Consider the following 17,766-nt stretch of genomic DNA (forward strand, 5'->3'; position numbering starts at 1 on the left):
TGCTTTACTTTCGTTATCGAAACTGTTTGTTATTTCGAGAAATAATTTTATCTCATATTCAAGAAAGGCCAAACTTAGAGAAATTTGAATTTTAATCTTCTGGTCCGAGTTTTTCAATTGTGGAGAAATTGGACATTTGCGAAATCTTAAGAAAATTTGCACCGCAATAAAGTTATCGCTTTAGTCAATTTGTAGAGTTTAGCAAATGAGGTAACTAAAACCGTGTTTCAAGGATGAATCCCTAAATGTTTCAACAGAGCACGCGAAAGATTTTAAAAGAAGTGATGATAACAATAAATGATAAAAATGGTAGATTTTTAGAAAATTTTTATTCAGATAGTGTATACAAAAATAATTTTGCTAAAATTTCAGTTATAATTTGAGTATTCTGGGAAAAAGTTACAAAAATAAAATTACTATAAAAACAACGTTTATTCAAGTTTTGGTATTTATATCAACGTTTTCCATGCTTTTTGTTGCTTAATTTATTAAAACACATTAAAAAGTATACTAAATCTAAATATATAAACAATAGGCGTCGCTTAATATGATCACGACTGTTCAAAACAGCAATGGAATTTAACTGATTAAATATAAACATGATTAGACATATGTAAGTAAGTATTACTTTCACGGCATTTCAACTAGAAAAAGTGTCGTTACTATGGGATTGTCTGCAAGCTTTATGCAAAAAAGTTTATGTATGAACTATGGCTAATGTTTCGGGAAATTATTTGATTGATGTTGTACCCTTAATCTGAATACTCCGACGGCGGTTCATGTATCAGCATTTATAGGGAATTCACTGATTTCATCTTTACATTCTTCAGAAAGTTTATTATATGACGTGCTTGGATTTGTTTCACAATACCTTGGCAGATATCTTCTGTCTGAAGAAGAGAGACCCATTATTATTATTATTATTATTGTAAGAGCACAGCCCCGATCCTCCTTGCCGGCCATATGATAATAAAATGGGACTGGCCAGAAAAAAAGCAAATATAAGAAAAAAAAAAAAAAAAACATACAAAATCTGAGTCTGAGTGCCAAATGCCAATTCTATCTTTGTTCGTATTTATAATCTTCATTATTGTCTCTGCAAGATCTTTCAAATTTGAGTAGTCCCTTTAGAAATCTTCTTTAAATTTCTTTCTATATTTCTCTCTTGCACTCAGGGTAAGCGTACATTCATCGACGAAGTGCCTGCCGTCCCCAAACTTATCACAAATTAAGCATTTATCATATTCTGTAGATGGAACCGATTAAAATAAGCCGGGAGGCGCCCATGATTAGTCAGTACCTGATTTATTATATTCATCTTCTTATTTAACTGTATATTTTTCATTAACTCTTTTTTTCTTATTAGACGATTCTCAGCAAAAATTCCATTCTGTATAAATCCAGTTTTTCATTTCAGCAGTGGTCTTTTTTTCTTGAGTCTTGGATATCAAGATTATCGGTCCCATCCCCAAGACCCATATCTGATCGTTTCCGAAATGAACAGGACCAACAACGGCCGAGTGGTAAAATTGCTGAACGCTGGTAGTTCCGACTCCGATTCGATTCCAGGTGAACGGGCTGGCTACACGTGTGTTTTCGTGTATATGAGCCAGTTTTCCTTAGAAAGTCCTTCACGGAGGTCTTCCTCCCTTTAAGCAGATAGCCCTCGTGTGTTTTGCCATAATCGATTAAAGCAGAGCAAACAGAAATGAACACAGCTCTTAAAAAGCTGTGGCAAACTAAACGAAAGGTCCCTTTTTACCTCGTTTTAGAAGGCCCACTAAACTAAAAACCAAGCAGTTTGGTGACTTAATCCCTTACTTGGTGACATTTTCAGCCATTTAAAGATTTTTAAAATTTATTTTAACCTTATTTTCATTCTATAATATTTTGATAACTTTATTATGTAAATTTTTTAGTTTCGGAATGAACCTCTGGCAGTACTAAGAGGTGCGCATGGGACAAAACAGGTTGAGAACCACTGTTGTAGAAAATCATAACGTCAGGAGACAACAGCTAAAAAGCCGCTCATTCGAAAAAATGCGCAAAAGAAATGGACGAGAATTTATCCGATATTTATGTAGAAAAGATAAGAAACCTTTTGACTTCCAGGATTGAGAATCCAGGATAAAAAGCTGGTATTCGGAACGCCTGCTGTATTGAACCCAAAATTAAGGACGAAACTTTAAAGCAGGCATTTGCTTACAAGAAGTCCAGGACAAGGCGAATGATAAAAAATACTCGGTTTTATCTGTTACGTGAATTGTGTGAAAGCCAGCATTCTGTGGAATAGCTAAGCATTTTATAGAATTCCGGAAATGGGCCGGCAATGTTTGAAACGATTTACACTCCCTATGAAGAATCCCAAATGACAAACCGGCAAAATATGAAAGACATCTCCAATTCGTTATGAATATACATTTGATTCATTCATGCCTAAACCATACATTTCATACATCGCTTTCGTAAATTTTTTTATACCAATTTAACTTTTCTCTGCATATTTTGAATATAAAAGACTCTTTAATGGCACTCTTTCATTATTTTTTTAAAAATAATATTTGTATTTTTGAGGAATTGACGTCTTTTAAATAAGAACCTCATTATGACCTTATTTTCAAACTTTGCCTAAATAAAATTTGTCACTCTCTAGAATGTATGACTATTATATATAATACCTTATGAAAATATATAATAATCCTCATATTTCATACTTTGCCTAAAAACGCCAGGCATCCTATAAAATGCTTAGGTATTCTATAGAATGCCAGCGTTTCATACACTGCCGATTAGGCAGATAGCCTTCAAGGCTTTGCCGTAATCCCATAAACCAAACAATACATTGCCGGTAGCATACAGACAGTTACAGCACTCTTTTCCTTTCGGTATCCGCCTACCAGTGGTAAAATTTTTGAACACTGGTAGTTTGACCTTGTTAAAATTCCAGACGAATGGGCTAGCTGCTTGGGCATTCCGTGGTTTTCCCCATCTTTTAAGTGGATACAAGTCAGTTTCCATTAGAAAATTATCCATGAAGGCATCTATCTTCTTAAGTAGATAGCACTCACGTGCTTTGCAGTGATCAAAATAAGCTAAAGCAAACCTTTCGTTATCCAGCTTTTACTAAAGCTTCTGAGCACCTGCACTGAATATGTTGAAATCTATACTAACAAATTCTTAATCTTCGCCCCAACTTTGAGGAAGAACACACATTTTCCCTTTCCGTTAACATCTCGGAAGGACTTTCGATTCGCCATTGTGGCAACAAGCAATAGTATGCGCATTTGCATATGTATCTTCAATGTTCTAGGGAATCTGTGGCATAAAAGTATTGCAGTGCTGATGCCAAGAAACTACGTGCATCATAATTTATTTTGGTTTGTAATTTTATTTGTGAAGTTTACTTGTTACTCTTGCCACCTTCTCATGCAAACTCACCACATCCTTATTTTGGAAGCAAAAAGGAAAAGAAAAGGAGCTGTTAAATTTGTTGACTTGACTCTTCCTCATACATAGAACTATTTGCTGTAGAAATACATTCCATTTTATTGAATTTAGCATCTTTTAAGTTAAAAAAAAATATTTTAATATACAGAATATCTGAGTTAAAATAAAATGCCGAAAAACGACTATTGGAGGTATTAAAGCGACAAGAATCAGCGTAATTCGTAAATTTATGATTTTTGTTGCCTTAATACATCAAATAATACAAAATGTATTGTGACCCAAGTTCATAACACTGATCAGCAAATTAGAGTCAGAGTAAACCTGCTTGAAGGCTACGAAAACTCGGACAAATTGCACATTCATATACTCTGACCAACGGAATCTTAGAGTTACCAACAATAAACAACAATCCGTCGTAAGCTCTTCTTCAAATGTAACTGAATCATATAGCATGGTCACAGATATAAACTCTTGACAGCAAGAATCGAACTATTATTAGTTATTGAATGGCCTGCTGTTTGAAACTACGCTTCTTGGTCCATTTCCTCACAGATTCGAGACACCATGAGATTCCTAGGATAAATAAATGCACAAATAAGTAATTATAAAGATAAGAAAGAATAAAATACAGTTAAAGTGAAAGGTTTTTTAGGCAATAAACTTTTGTGTAAAATGGGAATGACAACGAAGCATTAAAAGTAGGAAAAAAAATTTCTGTTATTTTAATGGGAATAATAGATTAAATAATTTTATTAACATAATTCATCTGCTATTTTATATCCAAAATAATAAAAGCGTTGGGCGCCCGCGATAAATTAAAAAAGCCAAGAGCTTATACATTTGACAAAGCAATTAAGTGTGTGTGTGTGATATGGCAAAGCCTCGAGGGCTATCTGCCTAACGGGAGGGATGCCTTCGTGGAGGACTTTCTAAGGGAAACTGGCTCGTATACACGTTACACATGGGGAAAACCACGAAAACGCCCATGCAGCCAGCCCGTTCGCGGGATTCGAACCTCGGACCGAACTACCAGTGTTCAGCAACTTTACCGCTCGGCCGCCACAAAGCAATTAAAGTATAGAATTCATTATTGATGCTCCCCCTTTTTAATATCCAAGATATAAAATTGTAGATGAACTTTGCAAATGAAATATCTTAATTTATTATTCCCATTAAACTATACGATAAATTATCTTTCTCATTTTAATGCATTCATTATCTATTTTAAATAAAATTCAATTTTAAATAAAAGCTTGTTTTTTTTTATTGTGTTTTATTTTCTGTTTAGTCTTAGCTACGCGTCATCAATGATGGAATTTTTAATCATTGTTAAAACACAAACAATCTATTATAGGAAAATTAGAAAATAAAGAAAATAACTAAATGTCATTCGGAGAATGAAGAAATTGCTTTGAGTATTCAGTTTCGAGAATTGGATGTAATCGCAATGTTTTAATGAGTGTTTTACTTGAAGCTAAAATGAAAAACGAATATCACTAATTCGTGATGAAGTGCACCAAGGTGGCAAACTTGGTCATTAATTGCAGCAAGACTGCAAACTCAAAGCACTATTTAATTCTGTCTGCTTCAGACTGCGACACATTTAAAAAAAAAATGTAGAAATTCTCTCAGTTAATATTTTTTTAATCTTTTTTGTTTTAAAAGAATGCGCAACGTTTGTTTTTATAATCGGTGAAAGTTTCAAAAGTTTATATCCGATACATTTTCAGATGTTGAAGTTTTGAAATCATAAACGACAAAAAGTCTAAAAACTTGAGCAGTTTTCAAAACTTTGTCAAAAATTCTGAAATTAAATTACAGTTTTTATACAAGTTTTATTGAAGGGTTTCTTTCCGCTGCACTCGAGGCTACAAGTACTGAAATTCTGATATGCTTAGTTAGTTCGTTAAGCGAAGATATGAGGAAAAAATCGTTTAAGCATTAAATTAAAAAAGCTCTGAACCGAATTTTAAAAATTCGCTTTACCACATTGCTTTGTCATTGACCAACAGCATGAGTACAAAATCGAAATCGATAGCTTATCAGGAAGTAGGTTAAATATGGATGATAAAATTCCACCCACAGTAAAACACCTTAGTGAATTATGTAAAAGCTTATAAAAATTAAAGGGATGATAAAAATTTTGAAAACAAACTTTCCACGGCATTCTTTTGTAACTTCAGGAATGACATGCTCCAGACATAGCAATGGAAAAGATCGCTGACCATTTTCGGTGACTGAATGGATTGGTTGCCTGGAATTCGTGGTTTATACCATGTACTAGCCCTAAAATAAAACAACCCTTCACAGAGGTATACTTCTTAAGATAGATAACCGTCAAATGATTTGTCGCGATATAATTATTTAATCAATAATCTCATCTACCATCAAAATTGCATAGAATTGGCAGAAAGTGTAATTTTTTGAGGGAATTCAACCCAGAAATTAAATAAGTGGTCTTTGCTCTTAAGCTTCGTTCACACGATGTTTTAACGTCATAAAAGATTTAAGCCGAGCTTCTTTGCTAAGCAACGTAATCTTCCTAAGTCATACACACACACACACACACACACACACACACACACAAAAAAAAAAAAAAAAATGGTTTTAAGGATTTTGCCTAAAAGTTCTAACTTTTCAACTTTACGCCAAGTTGGTATAAGAATTACCGAAGAAAACACTGTCAATGGCTTCGCCAAGTCAGTTACACATTTGCGAATGCGCAGCTTACCCATTCCTGGCTGGCTGAGGCTTAAACCCTGCTAACAGGTGCGAATAGACTTTTGTGCCTTAAACTACAAAGCTTTAAGACGACAAAATCGTTGTTTGAAAAAAGCCTTGAAGAATTCCTATTCAGTCTGTATGTGCATGGGATTTATATTGCTAAACAAGTGCTGCAGAGTTGTAATTAATATATCGACGATGTACGGCTGATACGCAGATTCCGGTCGTTACATAATAAAACTGTATAAAAGTTACTGACAGTGTATGAAAAGTCGTTATTTTGTAGAATATCTAGGCATTTTATAGAATGTCTGGCATTTTTAGGCAAACTATGAAATATGAGAGTTATTATATACTTTGTCTAGAGTGTACAATACCTAGGCATTCTATGGAATGACAAACGATATTTAAGCAAAATATGAAAAAAAGAACACAAGTCTATTATTTAAAAGATGTACATCGCTTAAAAATACAAAAGCTATTTTGAAAGAATATTGAAAGAGTGCCATTAAAAATGTATAAAGCAGAATTTATTCCTTTCCTATAAAAGAAAAATATGTATCAAAATGTATGAAATATTATGGAATTATGAAATGAATATATTAAAGGTATGGATTATGCATGAATGTATTAAATGCATCTACGAAACGAATCGGACATGTATTATTTCATACTTTGCCGGTTTGTCATTCGGAATTCTGTACAATGCCTAGGAAATTTGTGAAATGTTAATCGTTTCATATATTGCTCGCCAGTTTTCGGCATTCTAATAAAAACGCATAGGTATTTTATAGAATGCAGGCTTTATTACGTTGCCAGAATCATATCGATGATATTAACATATTTCTAGGCTACCCTGACCTAAAGATGAATACAAAAAAGCACAGCAAAATAGAAATTTGACTGTTATTGTAGTTTAATGGTAGCTACGGTAACATTCGACTGAAATTGTCATTAGCATCTTAGCTTAAATATGTCATTTAAAACGATTCTCTATCTTCATAGTCTATTGAGTTGAAGCCAAAGAATAAGAAAACACATTTTTATAGTTTACCTTCATTCCTGCTCCTCTCGTTTCCAAAGGAAGGAAATACGTAGCAACTGCTGCTAGCAATATACTACCTCCCAATAATGATATTGCTCCGATAGGGTTTTCTATGACAAGTACCTGAATAAAAGAAAACAGTTCTCCTATCAATAAGAAAAGTAATATCACAACATACTAATTGATGACTGAATATCCTACGTGTTTCAAAAGAGATAAAGAATGCAAACTCCATTTGGAGGACAGCATTAACACTCATACAAACAAGGCATTAACACTTGTCATGCTTGTCGGGATGACAGACACGTGACACAATACATTATTGCAAAATAAAACCTTTATTATATAGAAGCATGACTTTGTACAAATATTTACATGACCTTGATATTATATGATTTAAGAAAATAATTCCAATGAAACACAGTTGTTAATACCTTACAAATTAATCAGCCACGCTGTCTAAAATCGAAACTCGAACTCAGGCGTAAACGCCCTACCACACTTTGCAGACAGCTCTCGTCTGTCTCACTTGCTGGATTCTTACCGCGAGGCAGGCAGCTGATTGTCTGACCGCAGCCAGATACATGACACCCCACCCCGGTAAGATTGTGCTACGCCAAAGCGAAGCACAATCTGAAAAAACTAGCAAATGAATTCACGAACTTAAATTGTATATTCCATAAGCCAATGCTTAATAATTAAATACACTTATTTAAATCGTCTCACATTGAAATAAACAATTAAGCACGTAAATGACATATATAAACACTTTTACAAATGTAATATCAATACTTATATATTTTTTCTTAACCAAATAAATTCAAAATATATGAACATCTATCTATACATGAAGTAATAACATACTTTGAAATAAGTGCAATAAACATACATCTCACAACAGATGAACAGACGCCTTGATACAATACCGGAGTTCTGTAATAAAACATATATGCAATATTATTTCAAAACACAATATTATAATGCAACATTAAACGAAAACCAGTTTTTTTTTTTTTTTTTTTTTTTTTTTTTTTTTTTTTTTTTTAAAGTCCAAAGGGATTTGAATCCCGAAGGACTATTAGTTTCGTTTTGGCATTTTGCGTCGGACTCATAAATGTCGGTTCACTTTTCAAACTGTTGCCACAAAATGTTAGAGTCCTGCATTATATTTGAAGAAATTAAATAATGAAAAATCTGCATAAATGTATGTATATTTCTCGTATTGTGATAAAACAACGGTACATAGAGTCATCGAATTTTGAATAACGAAATCCTCCAACGAATATGAGCATGTGGAAGACCAAATTTGAAATTTGAAATTTGTTTTATGATCGATTTCCTATTTTTTAAAACTTTGACGAATATTTGATTAACAAACTCAAGGATTTCAAAGCGAGCAATGGCAACGTTGTGCAGAAAAAACATTTTTATCTCCAGCGCGTGAGTCTCTGTATCGGAAATTCTAAAGATAGGCTCGTTTTAAAACTATTTTGCGATATTGCTGTTGCACTGGATCTTATGGTTTAAGTGCGAGGAACATGATATTTAATAAAGAAAGGTAACACACAAAATGTTAAAAAACGCCCCTTTGGACGTAATTTAAAATCTGAAACATTTCAGATTTTTTTTTTTTTTTTTCAAAACAGATCGAAAATAGCTCTCGTACAATTACGGAACAAAAGAGAAATAACTAATGCAAAGTTTTAAACATATCAGCTCATACATAGTTCACACCTATTTCATTCACTAACTAATCTAGAAAGACTATCTGCATTTTTTAATTGTGCACCTAGGCATTGAGAAATATGAATATTATAATGCTGAAGTGCCATTCCCCATCTCTGTAATTTGACAGAATGAGGTGCCGACTTATGCAAAGATAATAATGGATTATGGTCTATGATCAGCTCGATATTCGATCCAAACATCCAATACTCGAACTTTTTTAATGACCACACAACGGCATAAGCCTCGCGTTCAATAGTTGACCAGTTCTGCTGAGTTTTTGACTGGCAAAGCTGTTAGGATGCAAACTGACTTTGCTGTCTCGATGTCACAAGCAATCACCAACACCATATGAACTAGCATCACACTGTATGATGTAATGTTTTTCTGGGTCTGGAGTGTAAAGTGTTGGTGCTTCACACAAATCGACGTTTCAGATCTTGAAATGCTGATTCCTCAACATCAGTCCATGGAATTATCTCAGGAATTTTCTTTTTTGTAAGCTCCGTCAATGGGCGAGTTATTTCTGCATAATTCTTTATGTAATCACGATAATAGTTGAATAAGTCTAATGCCCTCTTTAGAGCAGTCTTCGGTTTAGAACCTTTTAGAATTTCAATGGCTTGTAATTTTTCAGGATCAGGTTGATGTCTTCCAGGTCCTATTATATGTCCTAAATACTTTATCTCCGAACGTGCAAAAACACATTTCTTTACTTTCACCGTAAATCTAAGATTACTTAATGTAGTTAGCACAGCATCTAAATTAAGACAAAATAACAGCTATCTCGTTCATTTGCGCTTTTGCAGCTGAGGATGGTAAAACCATCGAAACTAGTCCTGTGAAAATTTGAAAATATAATGCTGATTTTTGTTGTTTGATTTTTGTTGTTATATAATGCTGATTTTTGCTGATTTTTGTTTTTTGTTGTGCGTAAACGCACCTACCACACTTTCTGCAAATAGTTCTCGTCTGTCTCACTTGCTGGATTCTTACCACGAGGCAGGCAGCTGATTGGCTGACCGCAGACAGATACATGACAACATTCAAGTAGCATTAACACTCAAACAAACACAAAAATGCTACAGGATCGTGGAGTTTCATTCCACACACATCTTATCAATTCCGACAAGCAGATTAAAGCGATAATTTAAAAACTTTCCAGAAATTCTAGTATAGAAATAACTCAGAAGGAACCAACTGGGACAGCAATACACGTGTAAAAATTAGACAGATTGTAAGAATACTAAGTTTTACTAACGTTTATTTTATTTTAAAACTGTACTATCACTTCTTATTTTCTACTTCCGGCCAGAATTAAATGCTTTAACTTTTTATGCAAATTGTCTTGCTAACGCCAAGTACTTAAGTTGTGGCTTTTTGCCAAGAGAGAGAGGAAAGAGTTATAGGAAGCAAGCCGCTTGCCACTGTAGTTTTACGAGTTTTACTCTGTTGCTGGTTGCCTTTAAGGCCAGAGGTTTAGCCCTCTTGTTATTTGCAAACGTATTGTAGTTTAAGCAACTCGGCGTACTACATACGTACCTTTCTTTAAATAAAGGCCAATCTTAGTGCTAGGCATTTGTATACTAATTCATAGTTAGTTTTAGTTAGTAGTTTTTATATTCTTACGTTCAGACCACAAATGGTTGGTCTTTGTATTCCGAAGCTCGGAAGATCCTGTAAAAGATAGAAAATAAAGGGTTTCGTATACCTTTGCTGCTTGTGTTGTCTACTTCACACTTTCTTGAACATAGCTTGAGTAAGCTCCCTGTTCCGATTCAGCACCATTTATGTTTCCAACGCAAATCAAGAGAAATACAAGTCCTGATAGTGGCGCCCGAAGAAGAAGAATAACCATGGCCGAGATTCAAGAAGAACCTGAGGTGCCTGCAGCAACGGCTCAGAATCCAGAAACGCCAGCTGCCGCCCTGGAAGAATTTGGTTACATCGTCCAGATCATGCGCGCATCGATGAAACCAGCAGCAACCTTTGATGGAAACTCACCGCTGACCAGTTTTTTAGAAAATTTGGATTACCACTTCATGCTATATCCACTCCATGAGTTCCAGAAAGTCACCTTAGCTACCAGCGCTTTGAGGGGCCAAGCGCTTAATTGGTTCAAATGTATAGGAAGAAACCTCTTGGGTCAAGCGGGAACGCCCACCTATACTTACGAAAATTTCAAGACTGCCTTAGTAAAAGCCTTCCCTGTCGTAAGAAATCGTACAAAATTGGAAGCGGAACTCTTCAGTATATACCAGTAACGAATCGAAAATCTTTCAAGCTTTATTTTAAGAAAAATTCCCGTCTTTAAACTCTTGTATGGAAGCCGGCCGGATCCTGAAATAATCCAAGTAATTTTGCCTAGTTTACTTCCCCGATAACAAGACTTTATTGAATTAAGGAACCCGACGACATTGGAAAAGTTATTTGAGCTCGCAATCCAGTTTGAAAAGAGAAGAACGACGGACATTGAAAGAAGACGCCAGTACGAGCAACGAAGCCAATTTGGTGCGCGAAGACCACAGCAAAGGCAAGAGCACGGCTACGGAAGCAAGTCGAATCAGTGGTCAAGGAAACCCGAGTATCCAAAAACAACCGGCGAACGTCGACAAATCAATAATAAGCCAGAAAAAAAGTCTGAAGGCCATCGGAAAAAGTAGGAAGGCATGGAAAAGAAGAAAGACGATTTAAACTAAAACGGATTTCTGCTGATGGAAGGGTGCGGAAATCCGAAGGCCAAGAAAATCCCTCTTCCTTCAAGCTAAATACAGTTATTGTGAAAAATTTGATTTTTCCAAAGATTGAAGTTTTGGTCAACAATATTCCAGCCACCGCACTCCTGGATACAGGCGCGCAGTGTGTTCCTATGTGACAGAAGATTTTCTTCGGAAATACTTCCGTAAGTATAGAAGATATAATTCGGATAATACGACAGTATTAGCTGCCCAGGGGAAAAGATGCAAATGCATAGGTAAAATACCACTCTATATCCGTATTAAGGACGAGCAGGTAAAGATAATGTTTTTATCGTAAAAAATCTACACGCACATGTAATTTTAAGGATAGATTTTCTTTCAGAGGCAGAAGCAACGCTGGATTTTAACCAAGCGTCCCTTAAGCTGACCATGAAACCAGTTCTCGAAGAAAAAGAGAACCACCCACATTAAATCTCAACCACCTGCCTACGGGAGAGCAACAAAAAATTCGCCAAGTGGTAAGTGAATTTGCTTCGTTATTTAGTGATATTCCCGGATTTACTCAAATGAAGAAACATGAAATCGATACAGGAGATTCACATCCAGTTCGCCACAAGCCATATCGGTACGATAAGACTAAAGAAAAAATTATAGAGTGGCACATTCGAGATATGTTACGTAAAAAGATCATAACTCCCATCTCAAATAGTTATGCCAGCCCGGTTGTGTTATGTAAGAAAAATAACGATTATCCAGTAACACATCCGAAAAGGTGGCGTTTTGCAATTGACTATCGTAAATTAAACTCCATTACTAAATATCCGGTATATCCGTTACCTATCATTGAAGAAATTTTAAGGAACATAACTTCTAAGAAATACATGACTACGTTAGACCTAACGACGAGTTATTTTCAAATAGGTGTAAAACCAGAAGATGTGCCTAAAACTGCTTTTATAACCAAGTCTGGCACTTATGCATTCTTGCGTATGCCGTTTGGCTTTTCAGGGGCACCGGCAACATTTCAGCGATGTATGGACATTCTGCTAAGGCCTGTTCTAGGAAAGACCACATTTATATATTTAGACGATATCATTATTACTAGTGATAATTTGGATCAACATATAAAAGAATTGAGAGAGGTGTTTTCATTATTAAATGAGGCCGGTCTAAAAGTTGAAAAGTGTAAATTTGCAGCCCCTGAATTAAAATACTTAAGATACAAAATATCTCAGAAAGGAATCGAGACGGACGAATCAAAAATAATCGCTATTCAAAATTATCCGCCGCCAAATACGGCGAAGAAGCTGTCTTCTTTTCTAGGACTTTGTTCATATTATAGGTCCTTTATAAAATGCTTTGCAACTATTGCTGAACCATTGTTAAAATTAAAAAGGAAAAAGGCAAGATTCTCGTGGACGGCCGAAGCCAATAGTGCGTTTGAAAAATTAAAACAAGCGTTAACGCAAGCCCCTGTTTTGAAATTTCCTGAGAGCGATGAGAATTTAGAAATTTCAGCGGATGCTTCGGATTATGCGGTAGGAGCAGTACTTTCCCAAAATCAGCAGCTCGTGGCATTTTTTAGTAGCACTTTAAACGAAACTCAAAGAAACTATTCCGCGACTGAGAGAGAGGCACTTGCAGTTCTGTTAGCAGTGCAAAAGTTCCGAGTCTATTTTGGAAGTGAGCTAGTAACAGTGTATTCTGATCATGCGGCTGTAACTAGATTATACTCAGGAAAAAATTTATCCCCAAGGTTAATAAGATGGGCACTCAAGTTACAGGAGTATAATTTGGTAATCAAACACACCCCCAGAAAGGAATATATCGTAGCAGATGCCCTATCCAGAATAAAAATAGATGAAGAAGGTAATACTGTAAAGGTGGCAATTCTCACAGCATATAGGATACATTCTCGAGAAACTGTAATAACCGAACTGGGTAAGGATCCGAAATTTAAAAATATTTATGATTATTTAAAAGATCCTGAAAATTTTAGCCACCAAGATATCGTGGCGATAAGAAATAGGCGGCCCATTACGAACTAATAGACGGTCTATTATTTTATACAAAAACTACGAATTCCAACAACGAATTTAGACCTGTTATCCCAGCTAGTCTTAGATTAAATATACTGCAGGAGTTGCACGACTTGCCTTTGGCCTCTCATCATCCAACGCGTACGCGAAGCAGTTTATTTTCCTGAGCTGCAAAAGTTAACAAGAGTGTATGTCCAGTCCTGCCCAACATGTCAAGCAGTTAATTACGTTAATTTTCGCCCAGCCGGGTTTCTAAATAGCATTAAATCAGAATTTCCAAGTGAAATAATTGGCATCGATTTATTGGGCCCTTTCCCGAAAAGTCAGTTAAATAAAAGTCGGTATCTCCTTGTTATGGTTAATCATTTTAGTAAATGGACCGAAATTGTTCCCTTAAAACGAGCCTCCGCGAAATTAGTTACTGATTCTATTTTAAATAAATATATATTAAAATACGGGGCGCCTCTAAAAGTTATATCGGATAATGGTCCTCAATTTGTAAGTAATGTATTTGAAGACATGTGCCAAAAACAGGGCATACGTCAGTTAAAAATGGTCCCGTATCGGCCACAATCAAATATAGCGGAACGGGTCAATAGAAATATAGTGAAAAGTATTTGTAGTTATGTTAAAAATTAACTATGTCAGTGAATTAGCTTTCGCCTTTAGGACCGCCAAACATGACACGACGGGCAAAACTCCTGCTGAGTTATTTTTAGGCAGAAAGATTATAACTCCGTTAGATATATTTTTTTATGTTCAACAAAGAGCCCCGGAATTTCAAATGGGCGATATAGAAAAATTAATTAAAGAATCAAAGAAGAACTCTGAAGTAGCACAAAGAAAACAGAAGCTGTATTATGACATGAAAGGACGGGGAATAACTTATAAAGTAGGGGATGAAGTGTTAAAAATTAAGCATTCACTTTCTTCAGCACCAGAAGATAAAATTGCAAAGTTCTATCCACGATTTGAAGGACCATATGTAAAGAAAGTAACTCAGGCTGTAACGGTGTTAAAAGCCAAGAATGGTGAAACCTGCACCGCAAACATTGACCAGATAAAACCATTCTATAATCGTAATAAAATGCAAATATTTCAAGATCTTTTGCAGGATCCGGCACGGCAGGCACAATGTCCAGAGGTAGCACGCCAGGCACAATCTCCAGAGGTGGCATATGAAAAGAAAGTTTCCCCGTTGGAAAACTGAAGGTAACAAGAAAAAGAAGCCTTTCCACCGACCAGAAAGGAGAGTGCACGACCACCCCCAGAATGAAGAAGGGAAAGTTCTACTAATGCAAAGAGAGCCAGGAGAAATGGCAGCAACAATAACACGGCTCCAAAACGAAAGATGTACCCGTCGGATAGGATTCTACGCAGCAAATGTGGACGAATTGACCCGGGAAAATCAGCTGCAGATGCAAGGAAGCAACAAACGGTTGAACAGCCAGCAACGAGATCCAGGCAACAACGGGAGAGAGTTGTCCCGATTCCGCCAAGAACAGCTGCCATCAAACGGCCGGGAGTACGAGCAGATATTAAGTTCTTCAAGGGTGACCGAACTGAAAAAAAAAAAAGAAAGCTCACGGAGGAAGGAACCAAAGGGCGAACCCGCACAAGACGGAGGATAAACCAGACGGTAGTCTTCGCCACTTTCCAGGACTGGGAGGCAAAAAGGATGTCGGAATATCATAAAGATAAGTAAAACTTTATCTTACTTTGAAAACTTTGAAAGTTAATTTTTCGTTCTTACTGCAAGTTGCAGAATTTAAGAAGTTTTACTTCATGTGACGCCTACCTTTATCGCCAAAAAGGCGAGAAATGAGTTTTACCTATTTTGTTGCTATGTTTTTCAATTACTCGCGAGTAAAACTAAAATTATTGTATAATAGGAATGAGTAAATGCTTGAATATTGTAAAAGCATTGGTAATCTTTGAGAAAGGTACCTTAAGAAAATTGTAAAATTATTGTATAAAATTTTATTTAAAAGATTCTGTCAAGAAAAGAAGTTTTAGTCTGAAGGACTTTTGAAATGTAGTATTTAAATGTAGAAGAATTAGCACTTGCTTGGAAAGAAATAGAAGTTAACAAACATTGTACTACTAATGTATGTTTTAAAATGCGTAAAATTAACGGCATGTTAATATGTCCTTATGTACAATGTGAACTGTTTTCTTAAAAGTTAAGAAATACTGTGATATGTTAATGAAAGTGAAAATGTTATAGTAGTGCCCAAATTTTTAACTTATTGGTATGACTGTAAAAAGAGCAAAATAGTGTTAATATGTGCTAAAGGTTGAATGAATGTAGTTAGGCTCTCTGACGCTACACTTCAGAGTTAGCCACTTTTGAGAATAGTACCTCAGGGTTCAGAGATGAATATAAGGTGTGTTCTGAGGTCTTGTTATGTTAAATTTTAACACGTTAGTGTTTTGATTGCAAGTGGTAGTGTTGAACACTTGTACATAGACACGCACGTCTTTGGTGTTTCTCTTTACAACATATGTCAGAGAGCACGGGGAGATAATTAAATAATGGCATGAATGAAATAAGAATAGTTCTAAAAGAAAAATATACGTATTCATGTTACTTGCCATTTGATTTTTTAACATTTCATTAAACTAGTTTTCCTTCCAGATCTCTGGAAGGAACCAGATTCAACTAAGAAAAACTCCTGTTTATAGATGCAGTACAGAAGAAAAGTAATTGTCCATGGAATTGATCATGTAAAAACGACTTTTTAATTTTTAGATTAGATAGTTTCTAGTGAGGAATGTTTATAAAAGATTGGCATCGCGTTAGATTTAGAATCTAGAGCTATAAGTTTTCAACAAGGTCGTTTTAGAGCTCAGTTTCAAACTAATTAACTCTGGCGGGAAGTATGTAAGGATCCTAAGTTTTACTAACGTTTATTTTATTTTAAAACTGTACTATCACTTCTTATTTTCTACTTCCGGCCAGAATTAAATGCTTTAACTTGTTTATGCAAATTGTCTTGCTAACGCCAAGTACTTAAGTTGTGGTTTTTTGCCAAGAGAGAGAGAGAGAGAGGAAAGAGTTATGGGAAACAAGCCGCTTGCCACTGTAGTTTTACGAGTTTTCACTCTGTTGCTGGTTGCCTTTAAGACCAGAGGTTTAGTCCTCTTGTTATTTGCAAACGTATTGTAGTTTAAGCAACTCGGCGTACTACATACGTACCTTTCTTTAAATAAAGGCCAATCTTAGTGCTAGGCATTTGTATACTAATTCATAGTTAGTTTTTAGTTAGTAGTTTTTATATTCTTACGTTCAGACCACAAGTGGTTGGTCTTTGTATTCCGAAGCTCGGAAGATCCTGTAAAAGATAGAAAATAAAGGGTTTCGTATACCCTTCCTGCTTGTGTTGTCTACTTCACACTTTCTTGAACATAGCTTGAGTAAGCTCCCTGTTCCGATTCAGGACCATTCATGTTTCCAACGCAAATCAAGAGAAATACAAGTCCTGATAAGATTACTAATTACAAGGATGGAAACAACATTCATTTGCAATTGTTTTTTGGCTGAAGTTAAAAGAAACCAAGAGCGCAAAAGTAATAACGCATTAATTCCCTGAGAGGTTTAGACATTTTCGTAGAACCATATGAAGACCAGGTCCTGTGGTGTGATAAGTGCCAAAGGTACGAAGACACACGTGATTTGTGGCATTATAAAAAGAAATGTCTGAAATGTGAAGGCCCTCATTAATCTTACAACTAGAGAAAATTGGGAAATTACTAGCAGTTTGTGCCCTGTATGTTGGAAAGGGTGCATAAAATACCAAAGTTAAAGAAGGTAAGTACAAAGTGTGCATAAATACAAAAAAAAAAAAAAAAAAAAAAAAAAAAAAAACTCGTTCTTTGATTGGTTAAAAACACATCTTCTTAAAGCCAAAGAATTCTTCGCTAAATTCAAACAGACAAAAAGTATTTTGGATAACCTAGAAGTCGGTATGGAAGCAGTAGAATACTTTACAAATATTAATTAGGAACTTAAAGGTCTCTCAACAAAATAAGAACTTAATCGGGGCTACAATAGCTACAAGAAAGTTTTATTCTTTAACGTAAATGG

The 17,766-nt window shown here is 35.3% G+C and overlaps 1 protein-coding gene across 2 annotated transcripts in view; it reads right to left on the reverse strand.

Annotated features, from left to right (window-relative positions):
- Positions 1-1,440: 1,440 nt before the first annotated feature.
- LOC118202906 (synaptic vesicle 2-related protein-like) overlaps positions 1,441-17,766 on the reverse strand; it is a 119,969-nt gene continuing 103,643 nt past the window's right edge. For both annotated transcript variants that reach the window (XM_085819775.1, XM_085819771.1), the window contains 2 exons: positions 7,226-7,339; positions 1,441-4,020 (listed from right to left, as the gene is read on the reverse strand). In XM_085819775.1, coding sequence (XP_085675901.1) covers positions 3,994-4,020; positions 7,226-7,339 — 141 coding nt within the window. In that variant the 3' untranslated portion in view covers positions 1,441-3,993. The remainder of the gene's footprint in view (positions 4,021-7,225; positions 7,340-17,766) is intronic.

The sequence above is a fragment of the Stegodyphus dumicola genome, chromosome 1 (genome assembly GCF_044657685.1).
Source record: "Stegodyphus dumicola isolate Sdum_Otavi_A_Nest chromosome 1, ASM4465768v1".
NCBI lineage: Eukaryota > Metazoa > Arthropoda > Arachnida > Araneae > Eresidae > Stegodyphus > Stegodyphus dumicola.